Source organism: Pteronotus mesoamericanus, unplaced genomic scaffold, assembly GCF_021234165.1.
Source record: "Pteronotus mesoamericanus isolate MK-2021 breed Mesoamerican mustached bat unplaced genomic scaffold, CSHL_Meso_final contig_52, whole genome shotgun sequence".
NCBI lineage: Eukaryota > Metazoa > Chordata > Mammalia > Chiroptera > Mormoopidae > Pteronotus > Pteronotus mesoamericanus.
Genome location: NW_026555189.1, coordinates 13,816,776 through 13,837,480, shown reverse-complemented (window position 1 = coordinate 13,837,480; position 20,705 = coordinate 13,816,776). Strand labels below are relative to the sequence as shown.

General features: G+C 45.7%; 1 protein-coding gene across 2 annotated transcripts in view; it reads left to right on the top strand.

Moving 5' to 3' along the window:
* The window catches only part of CDH5 (cadherin 5), a 36,686-nt gene extending 24,505 nt beyond the window's left edge, over positions 1-12,181 (top strand). For both annotated transcript variants that reach the window (XM_054579357.1, XM_054579358.1), the window contains exons 7-12: positions 653-903; positions 4,127-4,269; positions 5,277-5,401; positions 5,726-5,834; positions 7,983-8,228; positions 10,105-12,181. In XM_054579357.1, coding sequence (XP_054435332.1) covers positions 653-903; positions 4,127-4,269; positions 5,277-5,401; positions 5,726-5,834; positions 7,983-8,228; positions 10,105-10,625 — 1,395 coding nt within the window. In that variant the 3' untranslated portion in view covers positions 10,626-12,181. The remainder of the gene's footprint in view (positions 1-652; positions 904-4,126; positions 4,270-5,276; positions 5,402-5,725; positions 5,835-7,982; positions 8,229-10,104) is intronic.
* The last annotated feature ends 8,524 nt before the right edge of the window (positions 12,182-20,705 follow it).

Here is a 20,705-nt window from a genome sequence, read left to right as displayed (position 1 = left end):
ACTCAGACCTCTAGCAGACCTCTCCTGAGTCTGTCTCTGGCCCAGCACTATACTAGGGACTAGAGACACCCAAGGGAATCAGTCAGCCTCCATGGTACCAAAGTTCTCAGCGAGCAGAGAAGACATGCAAAGACAAAAAGGGCAGGAAGTATAAGTACCACATCAGTCCATGCAGGACCAATTTCCCATATTACAAGGGGCCAGAATGGGTTCTGAGAGACCACCGGACTACCTTCGAATTGGCTTCTGGACAGGTGAGAGCAGTAAGCAGGCAAGTGAAGATTCTTGAGCAGAAACATACAAAAACACTCATCCTTAAGGAGCTGTGGCTAAAACCACTAGTCTTTGATCCCCTTGAGAGCAAGACTGGGGCTGATCCCTGTCTGTCCCCAGTACTTGGAACATGGCCAGGCATAGAGCCAGGCTTGACAGTGCGGCCACAAAGCATTTGAGGTGGAATGATGGAACAGAGGCAGCTGAAGACAGCCAGACCCAGCCACTCTCTTGATGACCCTAGAAATTTCTCCAGGCTTCAGGCCCCTCATCTACAAAATGTGCATCATCCCAGAACTGCATTGCAGGATTGCTATAAAGACCACATACCACATGCTTGACTCTGAATAGGGGCTCACCAAACTTTTCCTGCCCACAGCCCCTGGACTATGAACACATCCAGCAATACAGCTTCACCATCGAGGCCACGGACCCCACCATCAACCTCCGCTACGTGGGCAGCATCTCTGGCAAAAACAAGGCCCGTATCACCATCAATGTCACAGATGTGGACGAGCCCCCCGTCTTCCAGCAGCCCTTCTACCACTTCCAGCTGCGGGAGAACCTGAAGAAACCTCTGATCGGCTCAGTGCTGGCCAAGGACCCTGATGCCACGCGGCGGAACATTGGGTAAGAAGGAGGTGATCATGCCAATCTTGACCTTGAGGTTCTTCTCCCTGCTGGACTGAGAGCAGGAGCCAAAGGAGAAACTTGTTTCTCCCAGTACATATGTGGGAAGTGGTAGAGACGGGACTAGTAGCCCAAGCTCTTCCACTGACCCATGTGGCCATGTGGGGTCTTGTCCTGCCTGAACACCCACCTAGCACTGGCCATCTGGGCTGCTCAACCTTGAAGAGCCGCTCTTTAGACTCTGGTTCCCACAGGCCCCATCTAGGGAGATCTGATGGTCAAGAGGACAACCAAATAGATAATGTATGTGAATCCTCTTCACCAGACATGTTTTATTACATTTGTCTTCCCCAAACTGTACGAGGAGTAAGCGTTCATTTCGCAGAGGAACAACACAGAGATGGATAAAGAAACATCAGCAGGCCCCACTCCCAGATAACTCATGTTCACCGAACTCATATTGAACATGGTCCTGTCATTCCTTTTTTCATGACCACACAAACATCAAGATACATTCATGGCAGATTTGTTCTTTGCTTGTCTGGTTTTGGTGTCTGAATGTTTGAAAAAAATTTGGGGGGGATTATACCATGCCCATTTCATCACTATTTGTCCTTCTATCTCAACTAGACTCCTCTCTTCTATCCTCTGAGACAAAAGATATAGTTCTAACTCATACTTCCTAGAGGTACTTAACATTTGATAGTAAATATGAATTTAATCCAATCACATTTCATTCCAAATGAGTAGCCAATTGTGCCAGCACCATTTAAATGACTCATCATTTTCTGACCTTCCTTATACACTAAGCTCCTGTAGGTACCTGAATCTATTTCTGAATCCTCTATTCTATCTATTCTGTGGCAAAATCACTTTGTTTTGTGGTAGCAGCTTTACACTGAAACTTAGTATGTCTATGGCAAGCCCCTCGCTCACTGCTTTTTTGGGTTTCTTTTACTTTACATATTTTTTCAAAAGATTTTATTTATTCATTTTTAGAGAGAGGGGAAGGGAGGGAGAAAGGGAGAGAAACAACAATGCAAGAGAGAAACATCGATTGGTTGCCTCTCACACACCCCCAAACAGGATCAGGGCCTGCAACCCAGGCATGTGCCCCAACCAGGAATCGAGCGGCTGACCTTCTGCTTCACAAGAGGATGCCCAACCCACTGAGCCACACCAGTCAAGGCTACTTTACATAATTTTATGCACTCTAAAACATTCTTTTTTTCATATGAACTTTAAAATTCTTTATCCAGGTTAAAGAAAAAACACTGGAATTCTAATGAGACTCATGTTTATATATCAATTTTGGAGGACTTAATGTTTCTATGGTGTCAGGTCTTCTTACTAAGGACAAAATATTCCCCTCCATTTGGGCCACATCTCATAAGTTCTGGGTCTACTGTTTTTATAGCCATTCTATTTTAAATAGTCTGTAATGACCACTTTTATCACAAGAAATCTTCATCGTTCCAAGGGTTTATTTAAGAGATTTATTTTTTCTTTTCAGTTGCAAGTGGTAGGGTATTTTGTATTTTTGCTCTAACTTGTTTTGTGATATAATCCAAGTGTATTTGTGTTCACTTTTTCCTAGAGTATTTTGTGTATTTTAATGTTGATATTGTTCACAAAGGTTTATAACTATTTTACCTTCATTACAACTTGTACCTTTCATCCTTATGACATACCCAGTTTGTTCAGCTTAAATATCTTGCCTTCAATTCCACGTTGCCTGATGTTAAGTTTGTCAATCCTATGTTCATGTTATTTGTGTTTGCCTGACATGAGTTTTCCATCCTTTACTTTTAACTTTTCTCAGTTATTTGGCATTAAGTTGTCTTTCAAGAATACAATGTAGCTGGCTTTGCTTTTTCATCTAAACTGGAATGCCTTGTGTTTAACCTGTTTACATTTTTCATCATAAATATTTAATTTTACTTCTTTTATCTTGTTTTACATTTTCAATTTCTCAAACGTAATGGTTTTTTTCTTTTCCACAATCTATTTTTTTTCTCCTAAATATTTGGGTATAGTACATTCATTTTTATTTTTGTCAGTGAGATTTACTTCCATCTATAAAATTATGTTTTCTTGGAATTATATTTTCTGGTTAAAAATCTCTCTTTCTCTCTCTCTCTCTCTCTCACACACACACACACACACCCCGTTGCTTTCTGTGTGTAATAATAAATCAATAGTTTCATTTTAATTTCTCTCACACAAAGTCTTTGCTTTATATTGAGACATTTCTCAATTAGATGAAGTTTTCAAAACAATATTTTCCAGGATTCATCTTTGTGGGCGACATACCTCCTCATTTCTTGCATACTTAGAAATACCATAGTTCTTTTGCCTTCTTATGTTCATAACACCTAGATGTACTCATACAATACTCATATTATAGACACTGTGCTCCAAAACTACTATCAATGTGGTTTAGCATTTAATTTTATAGGGATTTTCTAAAGTGAATCTAGTTTCTCTTTATAAGAATGCACTTTCTCCTGTCTGGACTCTTTTCAGTTTCTTTGTATAGCCTTGAAATTCAAAAGTGTCCAGAGTATATATCTAAATGTTGATCTCTTTTTAAAATTATGCTTAATATCAGTGGCCTCTTTTTAAAAATGTGTAGACGCAGGCCTTTCTTCAAATCAGGAAAGTTTTCTCTTATTATACCTTTTGTCATTTCTTCTGTTCCACCTGTTTTGGAATTTTCTTCAGTAGTGGCAAATACATATATTTGGAATATTCCAAATATATATAATTATATATTTTTTGCTCCCTCTTTTCATCTAGTCCTGCCTTCGTTTTTGATTTCTATTAGAATTTTTACTTCACAAACTTAATTGTCTTTCACTCACTTCTTATCCCTCCCAGCTCCTTCTTTATCTCTTCCTGGATCTTTCCCAAGTATCCTCTCACCCATCACAAAAAACAATCCCAGCTGGAGTGTAGTTCAGGACAGTGCCCCTGCCTCAGCCCCGAAAGTGCTACCAAAGGAGTCTCAGGCTGCACCCGCAGTCCAGTGATGCAACACTGCTAAAATCAGAGGGATCGCCTCACTACTCTGAACCCCCCTGGATGGTAGAGTATGATGGGCAGGGGAGGAGGACGGAGGAGAATGCAAGGGACAGATCCTGAAGGGCCTTGTCTGTCGTGCTAGGAATTTGGACTCAGCAAAGAACATTAGAAAGTCATGAATCTCTTTTCCCCTGGGCAGATACTTTATCCGCAGGACCAGTGACAAGGGCCAGTTCTTCCAAGTAAACAAGCAGGGAAACATTTTCAACGACAAGGAACTGGACAGAGAAGTCTACCCCTGGTATAACCTGACTGTGGAGGCCAAAGAGCTGTATCCCAGTGGTAAGTAGCCCCATCTGCCAGGGTACCTTTTCTCCTTTCCCTCATTTATTCAAAATCGTCATAATCTATCATGGCGGGTCTCTGGAGGTATCATAAACTCCTACTGAAGTGCCGCTTGGCTGGGACGCTATAAAGCCTTCATCCCCAAGTGTGGATAGACCAGGAGCATCCATATCCTCTAAGACCTTGTTGTAAGGGCCAAATGCCAGGCCCCAGACTGAATCAGAATCTAACGCACAGTATGGTTTAAGAAGCACTGCCAACAAACAGGATGCCGATGTCCCTGTAATGAGAATCACTTAGGGCCCCTCTTAACACAGAGCTTCTCACACCACTACCTGGAGGTTCAGATCCAGTGAGCCAGAAAAGAGGCGAAGGAATATGCATTGAATAAGGGCCAAACGATTCTCCTTATCGTGGATTTTGGATTACCCTGCTTTGGGGGCTCTTTATGTTCCAGTTAGTTTACAATATTTGTATAAATTCACATCCCGCATTTTTACTTAAATTTCTCCCAGAACCATTTTCTCAGGGTGCTAAAATGTCTTCTTCTTAATTACATTTTAAAATGTAATTTACATGGGCATTCTAAATAGCCACATAGTCCATTCTTTTAAAGTCCATTCTTTATTAACCCAATCTCACTTAGGTTGTTTACCTTATAAATCATTTCATAATTAATTAATTTAATAAATTACACATGTTCAAATTAATTCAATTACTTAATCAAATCATTAGATTAGTTTAATGATTACTTAATTCAATTAATTTAATTAAAGCCATTTTAAATTCACTTAAGTTACTTTTATACTCTTACAAATAACTGAAGCATCCTTGTACATGAAGCTTAGGCCCTACCTCTTCCACTCCTTTCATCCAGAACCCCACCCCTAGCCTCTCTCCCAGGGGTCCGCAGTCCCCTCTTCCTGTTGGAAGGGCACCCCTCCAGGAATCCCATTCACACACCGTCTGAGCCAACTATGATGACAAGTCCTTTCCCCCTTCAGGGACCCCCACAGGCAAAGAATCCATTGTACAGGTCCACATCGAAGTTCTGGATGAGAACGACAACGCCCCCGAGTTTGCCGAGGACTACGATGCCAAAGTGTGCGAGAACGCTCCACGGGGCAAGGTGAGTCTGGCTCAGGTGGGAGGGCAACCGTCCAGGACAGGCTTCGGGGCAGCACCTCCCACCCAGTCGGCTGCTTAATGTAACCTGCACAACAGCCTTGGGGAAAGACATCATTATCCCCACTTTACAGATGGAGAAACTGAGGCTCAGAGAAACTACACGGAGGGGAGGGGGCTGGTACAAAGAATATATCTGTGGCAATGATTTAGGTTAGTGTTCCAAGTGAGAGGCAGCCATGGTCAAGTCTAAACCCAAAGTCTCCATCACTGAACCCCAGGCCACCTCGGCATCATCATTGACCATCCCCCATTTTCCACACTCCAGCTGGTGGTGCAAATCTCAGCAACAGACAAGGACATAACGCCAAGGGACGTGAAGTTCAAATTTTCCCTGAGCACCGAAGACACCAACTTCACCCTCACAGATAATCACAGTATGTACGCACGAAAGCAGTTAGCCTGGTTCTTGGCAGCGGGGGTGGGGGGGGGAGGTTGGGGGCGGTCAGTCATGATATGCCAGGGACAAGAACCAAGCCAACAAACTGGCGGCAGGCCCTCACTGGGGTTTTCATGTTATGGCACATCTTGCACAACTTCTGCCACATACCTTTTTGGTCTGTACAATGGTCAGAGGTGCCCTGACCAAGTCCACATGGCTTGCCATTCCCCGTAAGATGCTAGGTGCACAGAATAGATATAGGGTGCAAACAGTCAGCTCTGTTCATGAACTAGCCAAGGGATTCCTTCTCACACAGAATCTCAGTTCAGCACAATTACAGATTACTCTGTCATGGAACTTTGAGGTCACTCCCAAGGAGTCACAACCAGAAATGTGAAATCCAAAATGCCAAGGATACAGAAAACTTTGTCTTAATTCAATTACAATAATTACTTACCACCAGGGGAGCCTGGGACAGAATCTGGTCCACCAATCACAGCCCAGAGAGCCCTGTGATGTCAGTAGTAGCCAATCAGAGCTTCCAACAAGTATGTGCTTAGGAGAGGGATCCTGCTGAGTTGATTGAATTCCAGCCAACAGTAGGCAGGTCTGGTCTCCCTAGGCTTCGGCAGCTTCCTTAAAAAAAAATAGGAGGGAAAAATTTCCCTTAAATCTAAATAGAGCAATCCTTCACCTAGCACAGGGTGGAATCCCTGCCTGTCCCTGACAGACAAAACTGTGGTTGATGAGGACCCCTTTATGGAAACAGCCCTTGCAACCATTAAGGAAGGTCAGGAAGTGGGGTTCCTGAGAGTAGGGGCAGACCCAGAGGATTAGCCGCAGCCTCCTGTGGGGCGGGGAAGGGAGCCAGGACGGGTTGACAATCAATGACAGACCATTCCATGTTCAGCTGTCTTTATTAGTAAGTAATATAGCAAAACTACTTACCACCCCATCACCAAGGTCCGCCTCAATCCCACTTCACAGGGGGTGTGCAGTGGGGCAGGCAGCTTAAGCGATACTCCAAAGACACCCATGTGTGACCAGGAGGCAAGCTTGTTGGTCTTGGATTCACTGAGAGCGTGAATGTCCCACTATAGCCTTAAATGACTCTAGTAAAAAAATCTCTTATTTCTCCCATAAAGTGCCAATGCCTATATCATTTACTCTCAATTATAATAGGCAGGGCTACTTAATTATGAAATGTACCTGGCTTTCATTTGAAATAAAAAAGATGGCCTCCTTTGCTTTCAGCTGGCTTTCTGAGCAGGCCAACCCGACACAGCTGGTCAAATTCCCCCTCCAAATCCTGGAGCAGGGATCCCCCAGGCCCACCCCTTACCATCAGCATAGTGACCTCTCAGGGAACCTACAAAAGGCAGATTATCTGACCTCTGCCAGAAGCCACTGATTCAGAAATGTGGAAGGGAGGGGATAGGGAAGAAAAGCAAGAAGGTGGTGGAGGCGGGGAGGGGGGGGATTGTGAAAATCAGCAGGTTTAGAAAGCTCCCTGGGGAATTCTGTACATGAAGCCATTGACCGGAGCTAGGAGAGGAGAGCCAATATTTGGGCCAGAGCCCAGTCCCAATTCCAGGCCGCCTCAGATATTCTCAGTTCTGTATGTAATCTTTTCTTCATTGCCCCCAGGAACATAAGCATTGTTTTTACTTTCTAACCAATTTGCATGCATAACAGCAAGAGCCTCAGAAGTTAGCCTGATGCTAAAAGGCTTTTTAAAATTTCATTTTCCCCCTGATTACTTCTGAAAGACTGAAATAGTACATTCATTAATTAAGTTGAAAGAGAGTCACCTATTATTAGAGTAAAGTTAGGGAAGGAGGGGTCAGGTTTATCAGTTGTCCACAGAAATAGAAAGCAAGGATTTTACATTCTGGCCAAGCCATTCTTAGTAGCTAAGTCCAAGTTGCTGCCCAAAGTTTTGGCTCTCTGGGGGAACAGACTTGTGCTCAATTGGCTGAAACAAAAGGCAAGGGATGAAAAGGACACAGAAGCACCCCAGGTGGCACATGGGCTGGCACAATCAGGGAGGACTCCCTGGAGGAGGCAGGCCACACTGTCAGTGTGGACAAGGGGACGGGCGCTCCAAGCAGCACAACCTGACTCTGAGGCCTGGTGCTTCCAGATAACACGGCCAACATCAGAGTCAAGTATGGGCAGTTTGACCGGGAGCACACCAAGGTCCACGACCTGCCCGTGCTCATCTCGGACAACGGGAGGCCGAGCCTCACGAGCACTAACACGCTGCGCGTGGTGGTGTGCAAGTGCAACGACCGTGGCGAGTTCACCTTCTGTGAGGAGGCAGCTGCCCAGCTGGGCATCAGCATCCAGGCGCTGGTAGCCATCTTCCTCTGCATTCTCACCATCACAGGTTAGTGCCGGGAGGGTGGGGAGGGGACACCGAGGGGGCTGCTCCAGAGGAGGAAGAGGTGAGGGTTCCAGGCCCAGCCCTGCCCCCAGCGCACAGTGCAGCCCTGGGCCGGTACCCCACCCTGAGCTGCTGTGGGAAATGGGACTGCCAGCTCCACCTCCCTAGGCACATCCCCTAGGATGGGGATGGACAAGCGGGGAGCGAGGGAAGTAGTTTGAATACTCGTTGTGTACCAGGCACTGTTCTAGGAATTTATTTACATAAAATCTATTTTAAAAACAGGGGCTCCCATTCATCTTTTGGAAAGAAATGCAAAATTTAAAAAACTTCTAATTTAGATGACCTCTGGGAGCTTTCTTTTTTTTTCCTTTCATAGGCTTCCTTCTGCCTTGACATCTTTTTTCTTGTTTGGGCCTCCGAAGGCATTTTGGACAAGGATTGGGGTGCAAGTGTTTTATTCAGGAGGTACTCCCAGGAAGCCCAGAAGGAAGAGGGGTCGTGAGATGGGGAACAGAGGCAGAGGATAAAGGGCATTTCCACACAAGTTGCCACCGTGGGTCACTGGACCCTCCTCCCCTTGGGGCCTGGGAGGCAGTGTGGCACTCACCGCCCCTGTTTATCCACCGACTCCCACCAGTTGGTCGCGGGGGCTCCTCCCAGAGGCGCAAATTCTCCTGCATGTCACCTGCCATGGGTGGGGCAGGGGCTGGTCCTCCTGAGGACACCCTCAGGTAGCCGGAGGCCACCCTCTGCCCTACAGTGATGGGACCCACGCGATCTACCCCAGGCCTTTCCTGCCGGGAGCCCCCTGAGAGGGCCCCTGCGTGTGCTCCTCTTCTGGAGGGCTTCCGTGGCGGAGGGTCCACACCCAGATTCCCCTCTGAGTAATGATGAATAATAATGACAGTAGCATGGCCACCACGTGTAGAATTGTACTAACCTTATAACCACCTTACCAGATATAAACAGAGCAGAGAAGTCATCATTTCCACTTTATAGACAGGGAAGCTGAGGTTCAGAGAGGGTGTCCCAACTTTATCTATGAACGTAATAGTGTGTTAAGAAACTCAAGAGGCTAGAAGGATAAAGTCTGGGGATGATCCGAGCCTCATTTTAGGAGCCAGTACCACACGGTCCACCCCTGCTCAGGGGTTAGAGACTCTCACACACCCACACCCCTCGGAGCCTTGCACAGGGCCAGCACCTTCACCTCTGCCTGACCGTGAGTCTCAGCAGGTCACTCGGCCTCCCTGAGCTCAGTTTGCTTAACTCTGAAGTGAAATACGAATACCTACCTTGAGTGGGATAACGTGAAAATGTGCCAATATCATGCCAGCATGTATATAGTAGGTGCTCAAGAGTGACCGCTGCTGCTGGGATGAGCGCCCTGACTGCCAGCTCCCCTGTTATCCATGAGGGAGCCATGGCTCTGAATCTCTGCGCTCCAATCCCAGCTCCAACCCTCTCCCCATTTCTGCCCTGCCCGCTGGCCCGCTGCTGGCCTTCAGAAGTGACAAAGGGTTTTCCACAGCAGTATGAGAAGGGAGGGGAGGAGGATGCAGGCCGATGAGGCTGGGGCTGAAGGAGGGAATGAACGTGAGGGAGGCCAGCTCTGTACCCTTCTTCCTCCCATCCTTACCAGTGGCTGTGAGCGCCAGTCAGGACCACACGGGCATAGGGTGAGGCAGAGACTCCCACACAGGGAGGTGGACCCACCAGGGACCTGGACCAAAGCAAACCAGTGTGGGGCTGGGGTCTCACTGGCCAGTCGGAGGAATTCCCAGGGAAGGGAGGAGGGCGCAGGAGGGTGAGGGCCCCCACCACGGGCGGCGGAGCCGCGTTTGACTCCCTCTAACCGCTCGCTCGCTGCTCGCAGTGATCACCCTCCTCATCTTCCTGCGGCGGCGGCTCCGAAAGCAAGCCCGTGCCCAAGGCAAAAGCGCGCTGGAGATTCATGAGCAGCTGGTCACCTACGACGAGGAGGGCGGTGGCGAGATGGACACCACCAGCTACGACGTGTCGGTGCTCAATTCTGCGCGCCACGGTGGAGCCAAGCCCCCGCGACCCAGGCGGGACGTGCCGCCAGCAGTGTACGCGCAGGTGCAGAAGCCGCTGCGGCACGCGCCCCTCACCAAGCCCGGAGAGCCCGGGGACATGGCCACTGTGATCGAGGTGAAGAAGGACCAGGCGGACCAAGACAGCAGCGGCCTGCCTTACGACACGCTGCACCTGTTCGACTACGAGGGCTCCGAGTCCATCGCGGAGTCCCTTAGCTCCCTGGGCACCCACTCCTCTGACTCGGATGTCGATTATGACTTCCTCAACGACTGGGGGCCCAGGTTCAAGATGTTGGCTGAACTGTACAGCACGGACTCCCGGGAGGAGCTGGGGTATTAGGGGCTGCGAGCCTCTGGGCCTGGGGACCCAAACCACTGCAGCCCCAGCCGTTGGACACCAGCCCCTGAGCCCCCGAATTACAGCACCGACACCTAGCCCAGCAGCCCTTCCCTGTGGGTCCCAGGGACCTCATCACCTTGGCTCACAGACTGCAGGCCCCTGAAATGTCCAGGAACGTATTTCGGGGATGGCTACCCCCAAAATGCTGGAAAACCCAAGCTAGGGTTCTGCTTGGCTTGGGAGTCCGCATAACCCACCACCAGGGCCACAGGCCCGACTCAGCGACTTTTTCTCTGGCTCCTCAAAGAGCTTATGTTCAATTACCAGGGAGAGGTCTTCCCCTGAGGGCCCTAAACCCTTTGGTGATAGTGGTGCAGCCCTGGTGCCCGTCTGTGGGGAGCAGAGGGCATGGGAACATGACCTGCAGTGGCACTCTCTGCAGCCCAGCCCAAAGGGTGCCTGCCCTGCTTCACCTTCCTAACACCCTCCCAAGGCTCCTACCACTCCTAGGCCCCTCCCCAGGCCCGTCACGAGGGAGGAAGGGGCCTTGGCAGCTCCCAACCTTGGGTCCTCAGTGACCTCACTTGTCCATCACACCTGCAACTGCACTGCACTGAGCGTTGAAAATTCAACCGAAGTCAGGGAAACGGCTGGCTGAACCTTTTAGCAACTGTGAATTCATCTTGGAGGGACAGTGGAGACCACATATGACAGACCATAGGGTGAGGGCCCCCTCCATACCCACACTCCCTGGAGAGGGCCTAGCGCAGTGGCAACCCCAGTGTGAGACTCCCTGACACTCCTCTAGTTTTGCCTGGGAAGTGAGAAGAGATGCTCCCGAGCGCAACAGCTTTTCCCATCTCTGCCTCGCCTGGCCATGCATTCACACTCGCTCTTTTCTCTCTCCTCTTTATCTCTTGACTGAGAGGCACTCAAGATATGACCCACAGCAACGAGCAACTCTGGCCAATGTCCAAACCCAAACATTGCTGCAAAATGGAGCCACGCGATTTGCCTTTACACCTCGTTGTTGCCACATCTCAGGGAACCCCAGCAGGACCCCATCCCTCAGGCACACCCTGCAAAAGGCACGGCCTCTGCCCTGCCCAAGCCCTGTAGTCCTATGTGCATCTCCCACTTCCAGCCACACATGGCACCTCCTAGAACAAAGAGCTGGGAGAAGGGGCATCACTCAGAGGCAGTGGCAGGAAAGGAGGCAAATCCTCCAGCTCACTCTTGGTCATGACTAAGGTTTCCACTCCGGCAAGGCCCCTCCCTTGTCAGGGGTTGTAGATAACACTGACTTTATTTTTAACCAATAACTAGTTTCTTGTAATTTTTTTTACTAATAGTACTTAGACATTTCTAGCTCTCACAAACATATAAGGTGGGGTTTATTTGTTTGTTTGTTTTGCATAATAAGGTTGCTATTTAGGTTAACAATTTTAATTCAGTTGTTTTAGTTGAATAAACAAATTCCTGTAACCTTCTATTTCCTATCATTGTCATGATTGTTCTAGGGATAATGACTATATATTGACCACACTGGTGCATGAGACGTACTGTATTTTTTATATATATATATATACTTAAATAAAGATCTTGAAATTCTTCCATTTCTAGAGCTAAGAGAGTGTATGTGAAACACACACACACACCCCCACCCCCACCACGATCATCAAAGGAACCCCAAGGAGCAAGGGGACATTTGCCAATAGGATTTCAGAAACACCACAGAAAAGGGATTGCAGCAGATGACAAGGGACACCTAGTCCAGCCCCCTCTCCTCTCAGAACCTCATACCATCGCCCAGTCTCTGTACACGCGCCCCACCCCCAACCCACCTTGCACATCAGGCAAGGACTTCCAGAAGCTGAAGCTGCAATATCATTTCCTTTTGGCAAATGAAGAACCAGGGAGGTGAGATACCTCAGCAATGAGGGAGGAAATCAATTTCTGACTAGTTGGCTGACAACAGTCAGCTGCTGGCTCACTATTGGGATGTGTGGACCCCAATGCTGGGATCCTGCCGGGGAAATCTCATAATCAAAACAAGGAGCGGATGCCTTCATGTCAGACTCAGGTCTTGAACTAGGGTCTGGGGGATAAAGCCCACTTGCGCGTGGCCCCTGCTCCGTGACCCCTGCCAGCAGGGTTTTCAGAGCAGCGTGTCCCCCAGGAATGGTATTTTGCAAACTGTGCTCTACACAAACACTACCTTTTGAAGCTCTCAGGGATCGATCGATCTCAATTCCAATTTTTGCTCGAAGTTCTTTTGTGATTTCTCTCTTTCTTTTGATACACTGGTCATTTAGGAATGTATTGTTTAATTTCCACATATTTGTGAATTTTCCAAATTTCATTCTGTTACTGATTTCTAATTGATTCATAGCTTTTTATCATTTCAATCCTTGTAAACTAATTGAGACTTGTTTTATGCCATAATGTATGTTTGCCATAACATATCCTGGAAAACGTTCCATGTCTGAGAGGAATGTGTATACTATGTTGTTGGATGAAGTGTTGTATAGATGGCTATTAGGGCACTTGGTTTAGTGTTGTTCAGGTCTTGTATTTCCTTGATTTCTGCTTAGTCTATCTTTTATTGAAAGTGGGGAGCTGAAATCAACTGTTATTCTTGAATTGTCTGTTTTCCCTTCATTTCTATCAGGTTTTGCTTTGCATATTTTTGGTCTCTGTTGTTAGGAACCTGTATGTTTACAATGATTGTATCTTCTTGACAGATTGACCCTTTCGGCATTATAAAAGGTACCTCTTGCACCTAGGAACAATTTTTATCTTAAAATCTATTTTGTCTGATAGTAGAATGGTCATCCCAGCTCTCTTTTGGTTACTGTTTACATGGTATATCTTCTTCTATCTTTTACCTATGTGTGTCTTTTAATAGTGTGTCTTTTAATTCTGTATACAAAATATAGTTGGATCATGGCAATTTATCCATCCTACCAATCTCTGGGTTTTGGGTTTTTTTTTAAGATTTTATTTATGTTTTAGAGAGAAGGGTAGGGAGATAGAAAGAGAGAAAGAGAAATGTAGATGTATGAGTGAAACATTGCTACCTTAGCCAGGATCTGGCCTACAACCCCGGCACAGGCCCTGGCTGTAAAGAGAACCACTGACCGGCCTCTTGGTTCACAGGCAGGCAGGCGCTCAACCCACTGAGCCACACCAGCCAGGGCACCAATCGCTGCTTTTTGATTGGTGTGTTTAATCCTTTTCTATGTAATGTAATTACCAAAAAGGTAGGATTTATGCCTGCCACTTTACTATTTGTTTTCTATATCTTATGTTTTTTTCCCCTCTATTACCCCAATCCTGCCTTCTTTTATATTAAATAGATATTTTCTAGCACATCATTTTAATTCTTGTCAATCTTTTACTCTATTTTTTGACTTATTTTCTTAGTGGTCCCCCCTAGGACTATAAAATTTGTACCAACTTAATACAAAACTTTGCTCCTAGCCTGATCAGTGTGGCTCAGTTCATTGGGCATCATCCCACAAAGCAAAAGGTCACTGGTTTGTTTCCCGGTCAGGGCACATGCCTGGGCTGCAGATTCAGTGCCCAATCAGGGCACATACAGGAAGTAATTGATCAATGTTCCTCTCTTGCATCAATGTTTCTCTCCCTCCTTTACCCTCTCCCTAAAATAAACAAATTTTTTTTTTAAAACTTTGCTCCTATGCAGCTCTACTACCACCGTTCCTTTGAACTACTATTGTCATATACATATATTACTTTTTAGTATACATTGTATGCCCATCAATATAGATTTATAATTGTTGCTTTAGGCAGTTGTCTTTTAAATCATATAGTAGAGAAAAGTTACAAACAAAAAAATATACTTAAACTGTCTTTTATATCTACCTGTACAATTGCTGTTAACTACTGATCTTTATGTGGATTGAAGCTATTGTCTAGTGTATTTTCATTTCAGCTTGAACAACTCCCTTTAGTATTTTTTAGTATTTTTAGTATTTTCTTACCATTGTTTTAATCTGTAAATGCCTTTATTTCTCTATTTTGGAAGGTTAGTTTTGTCAGATATAAACTTCTTGGTTTATGGGCTTTTTCTCCCAGCACTCTAAGGTCAATGCACTGTCTTCTAGCCTCCCTGGCTTCTGATGAGAAATAGCTGTTAATCCTATTGAGGAAACTTTGTATATGATAAGTTGTTTCTCTCTTGCTGCTTTCAACATTCCCTTTGTCTTTGTAGTTTCATCACGATATGCCTATGATAAATTCTAAGATAAATTTTATTTTACTTTGAGTTCACTGAACTTCTTGGATGTATAGAGTTATATTTTTATCAAACTTGAAAAGTTTGGGGTCATTATTTCTTCGAACAGTCTTTCTGCCTCTTTCTCTTCTCTCCTGGGGGACTCAAATGATATATATATACATATATATATATATATATATATATATATATATATATATATATATATATTAGAAAGCTTGCTGGACTTCCAATCAAGATGGAGACATAGGTAAACACAACTTGAGTCCTTGCAAAACCACAGCAAAAATTACAACTAGGCTACAAAACAAGTATCTCCCAGAATTGTCAGAAAGCTGAGCTGTATGGAAGCCCAACAACCAAGGAGTTAAAGAAGCCCCATTCACCCGGTGGGTAGGAGAGGCAGAGACACAGAGAGGCATGGAGAGGCTCAGAGATGGGAATGGGAGGGAGATCCCACACCCATGTGTGGTGGTTAAAAATCAGGAGCGATACCTCAGGAGCGAGGGATCCTGGCCCAACACCAGACCACCCAGCCCAGAGTTCCATCCAACCCCAGGAAGGTAAGTGCCCACAAATTCTGGCTGTAAAAACGAGTGGGGGTTGGGACAGCAGAAGAAACTGCAGAATTCTCAGGAGTCACCTCTTAAAGCATCCACAACAGACTTAATACTTACACAGACTCACTGTCTCTGGGCTTCAGCACCAGGGCAACACCTGGAAAAGCACCAGTGGCATACGGGGAAAAATTGAAGTGGCTGACATCAGGGTGAGTGTGGGGAGACAGCTTCCTCCCAGACAAAACTCCAGAGGCCAGGCAACAGCATTATCTCCTCTCTGAGTCCCCCACACAGAGCAACAGAGCTGTGACGCAGGCTGCGCTGCCCCGGTGATTCCCTAAGGCTCTGCCCCATCCAGCTGACCAGTGTGCTTGTCTACAACAGACCACGTTACTAAGAAAGGGAGTTAAAGCAGCTCTACCTGATACACAAAAACAAACACACAGAGGCTGCCAAAATGAGGAGACAAAGAAATGTGTCCCAAATGAAAGAACAGAACAAAACTCTAGAAAAAGAACAAAGTGAAATAGAGATAACCAATCTATCAGATACAGAGTTCAAAACACCAGTTATTAGGATGCTCAAGGAACTCACTGGGTACTTCAACAGCATAAAAACGACCCAGGCAGAAATTAAGGTTACACTAAGTGAAATAAAGAAAAATCTATAGGGAACCTAGGAACCTAAAATCAAAGTGGAGGGGATGAAGCTGAGAATCAAATCAATGATTTGGAACATAAGGAAGAAAAAAACATTCAATCAAAACAGGAAGAAGAAATTCCCGGGTTCCAGCCTACTTTGTGGAGAAATGGCTAAACGCACCAAGAAAGTCAGAATTGTTGGTAAATACAGCACCCACCATGGCACCTCCTCCAGGAAGAAAACTGAGATCAGCCAACACACCAAGTGCACTTACTCCTTCTGTGGCAAAACCAAGATGAAGCGGCGAGCTGTGGGGACCTGACACTGTATTTCCTGCATGAAAACAGTCACTAGTGGTGCCTGGACCTACCACACCACTTCTGTTGTCACAGTAAGGTCTGCCATCAGAAGATTGAAGGAGTCAAAAGACCAGTAGAAGCCCCAGAATTTGAAACATTGCTAGCCTATTATGAATGGGTTAATTTATGTTAAAAAAAAAAAGAAGCAGCAGCAGCAAGGAAAAAAAGAATCCAAAAAACAGGAGGATAGGCTAAAGAGCCTCTGGAACATCTTCAAATGTACCAATATCCAAATCACAGGGGTGCCAGAAGAAGAGGACATGCAAGAAATGGAAAACTTATTTGAAAAAATAACGAAAGAAAACTTCTCTAATTTGGTGAAAGAAGTAGACATACAAATCCAGGAAGCACAGAGAGTCCCAAACAAGTTGGACCCAAAGAGGACCACACTAAAACACATCATAATTAAAATGCCAAAGGTTAAAGATAGAGAATCGTAAGAGCACCAAGAGAAAAGCAGATAGTCACTTACAAAGAAGTTCCCATAAGACTGTCAGCTGATTTCTCAAAAGAAACTTTGCAGGCAAGAAGGGACTGGCAAGAAGTATGCAAAGTGGTGAAAAACAAGGACCTACTAGCTAGATTACTCTATCCAGCAAAGCTATCATTTAGGATTGAAGGGTAGATAAAGTGCTTCCCAGTACTTTATCTAAATCTAAAGGGGTAAATCTAAAGGAGTTCATCATCACCAAGCCAGTATTATATGAAATGTTAAAGGGACTTATTTAAGAAAAAGAAGATAAAAACTCTGAACATTAAAATGGCAATACATTCACAACTATCAACAACTGAATCTAAAAAACAAACTAAGCAAACAAGCAGAACAGAAACAAAATCATAGATATGAAGATCATTTGGAGGGTTATCAGTCGGGAAGGGGAAGGGGAGAGAATGGGGGAAAGGTGCAGGGATTAAGAAGTACAAATTGGTAGGTACAAAATAGGGGGATGTTAAGAACAGTACAGGAAATGGAGTAGCCAAGGAACTTATATGCATGGCCCATGGACATGAACTAAGGTGGGGATTGCTGCAGGGAATAGGGGGTACTAGGTGGAGAGGGGCAAAGGGGGAAAAGTTGGGACAACTGTAACAGCATTATAAATAAAATATTTTTTTTTTAAAAAGTTGCTTATGTTCAATAGGTACCTAAGGTTCTACTCATTGTCTTCATTTTTTTTCTTTCTGCTCCTTACACTAAACAAGCTCAACTGACCTATCCTCAAATTTGCTGATTCTTTTTTCAGCTCACATCTGTTCTTAAGCTCTTCTAGTGTTTTTCCACTTATTGTACTTTCCACTCCAGAATTTCTTCCTATTTGGTTATTTTTAAATAATTTCTACTTTTTTTTTTTTTGCCATGGCTGGTATGGCTCAGTGGATTGAGTCTCAGCCTGTGAACCAGAAGGTCACCAGTTTAATTCCCAGTCAGAGAGCACGTGCCTGAGTTGCAGGCCATGTCCCTGGTTGGGGATGTGCAAGAGGCAACCAACTGATGTTTCTCTTTCACTCTATGTTTCTCTCCCTCTCTTTCTCTTTGCCTTCTCCTCTCTCTAAAAAAAACAAATAAATAAATCTTTAAAAATAATAATTTCTGCTTTTTGTTGATATTCTCTATTTGGGAGATATCATCCTCATACTTTAATTCTTTAGACATGGTTTTCTTTAGTTCTTTAAACATATTTTAAATAACTGATTTAGAATCTTTATCTAGTAAGTCTAACATCTGGGTTTCTTTGGGGATAGTTTCTACTGATTTCTTTTCTTTTCTTGTGAATGGGCCCTGTTTTCTTGCTTCTTTGAATGTTTCATAATTTGTGTAGAAAACTGCATATTTTAAATAATATAATGTGACAACTGTTGAAACCAGATCCTTGTGTCCCAGGGATTATTGTTGTTACCTATTTTGTTGCTGCTGCATTTTAGTGGCTTTCCTAAGCTACTACCATATAAAGTTTGTACTTTTTGTTGTGTGTAGCCACTGAAGTCTCTGCTTGGTAGTGGTCAGCTAATGACTAGCAGATATCCCTTAGATGCCTGGGTAAGTCTCTCAGCATTTGCCGAGGAGCTCTGTGTATATGTTGGGGAAGTCCCTCAATGCTCAGGCAGGCAACTCACAACTCTGCCTTAGCCTTAATTTTCTGATTGCACAGAGCATCAAGGTCAGCCAGTGCTGAGAGCTTAGAGCTTTCCCAGGTCTTTCCTGGGCATGTACACAGCCTTATAAATGTCAGTGGCCTTTTTGATTTCCAGAACATGCCAAAGTGTTTCAAAGCCCTCTGTGGACAGTTCATTCAACGACTATTCCTTTTAAGATTTTTGGTCAGCAGGTTATTTGCCCCGGCTGTTATCACTGCCTCAGGCAGCATCTATGTTACTCAATTACCATTGATTAGTTTCAACACATACCCTCCCCAAAAAAGGCTGTTTGCACTGAGCAAGCTTCAAGTCAGGTTAAATAAACGCAACCTTTAAAATGAGGTCTTCTAGGGAAAATTATCTGGGGACTGGGCTTCGGAAGAGCTCAGTCCTGGTTTGCCCCTTCCAGTGGCTGCTTATTTTCACTGCGACTGTGGGGCTATTGAGTTTCAAGGCTATCACACGGCTAGGAAGAGGGGGATGAGACGAGGGTAAGTTAAAATACCTAAAAATTCACTGTTCTTACCAAGATATAGCCATTTTCTTGAATAAACACTCCTCAAGTTATTGCAAATCTTCAGTTAATTCCAGGGTTTGGAAATGTTGATTTTGACAAATCTTTCCACTATACTCACTGTTTTTATGGGAGAGGGGATTCCTTTATTCTGCCATTCCTGCCCATGTAACCTCCTCATCCTGACTTCTGAGTTCAGTTTTCCTAACTGCCTGAAGTACCTGTTCCCTAACTCATAGATGTCCAACCCTTGGGATCCACGAGCTCTGTCCACTCTCTCCTCCTCCTCCAAGAAGACTCCCAAGCCTCAAGTCATCTCCAGAGCAAGCAGTCCCTATTCCTCCAATCGTCCAGTGGACCTGGCTATGACCTCTGGGCCGCCACCTCCTCTCTTTGGTTCCTGTTCACCCTGAGGCAGGAGGAGTGATCCTCGTGAAGACAGAGGGCTCACCTCTAACTTTGGAGCCTTTAGTGGACACCACGGTAAGGAACAAACCCAGGGCTCCCTGGAATCTGCTTACCACACTGCACATACCTGCTCCAGCCAACCCTGGGCCTGACCAAAGGGCCTGACCCTGGGCAGAGACGGCAGCAGCTCAGCAGCCCTTCCCTTCTCCAAAGTCAAACCTGTGAGGCCAGCATGACCTCATTTCACAGACGACTAAAGTGAGACCCAAAAAGGGGTGTTATGTGGCCACAGCCACACAACATGTTAAAGACATTGCTAGGACTGGAACCCACATCCTCGCTTCTAGGAAAATGTGGATCTGCTGGAGACTTCCCCAGACTAGGGGCTGGAGGCTGGACCAGAAACACCATCCAGGCTCACTGTGGGGAAACGGCCGCTAGGGGGCGCGCGGCATCAACAAACGTTCAGCCCTCAGTGGCATCCGCGGTGCAACAAGCCACACACTGCAGGCTCCAAGGGTCCTGAACCTCGACCGGCAACCTGGATGAGAGGCAGTCGCGGAGGTCTGCACCACAACCCGTCTGGGCTCCCACTCCGCACCTCCCCTCATGCCAGGTTCTGATGGGAAATAGAGTCAGGGGCGTATTTCCCCGCCCCCCTGTGGGGAGGGGTTATCTGCGGCTTCCAGCAGTCCTGTTGCCACCCAGAATCTCAATCACAGGAGCAGCTGGCCCCGGATGCCAGATGCCTGGGCTTCTGAGGGTCACAATACACCCCATAATCCCTCCTGGCACCAGGAGCCCCTGCCTCAGTGTCCACGCCCAGCCCTGCTTTTGATTCTGGGCCACAGCCTACGGCCATGCCTGTGTGCTCTGATCCCAGGCACCTCCCAGGTCAACAATATTTACAATAAATCTTACTGTCCTCCAGCTGATGGGCTGAGCTCTGATCTTCCAAACCAAAACTCCAGACCACCCAGCAATCCCCCTAGAAGACATGCACAGAGTACACATCTCACACAATATTAATTTCAGGTTATGTACAAAAAAAAAAAACCTGGAAAAAATAGAAATGTTTGAAAATAAGAGACCGGTTAGGTAAATTATAGTGAATACATAAAACAATACTGGGCAGCCATTAAAAGTCCTGTTGTGATGTCATGATGTTGAGCTGAATTCAGGGTCAAACAAGAAGGCAGA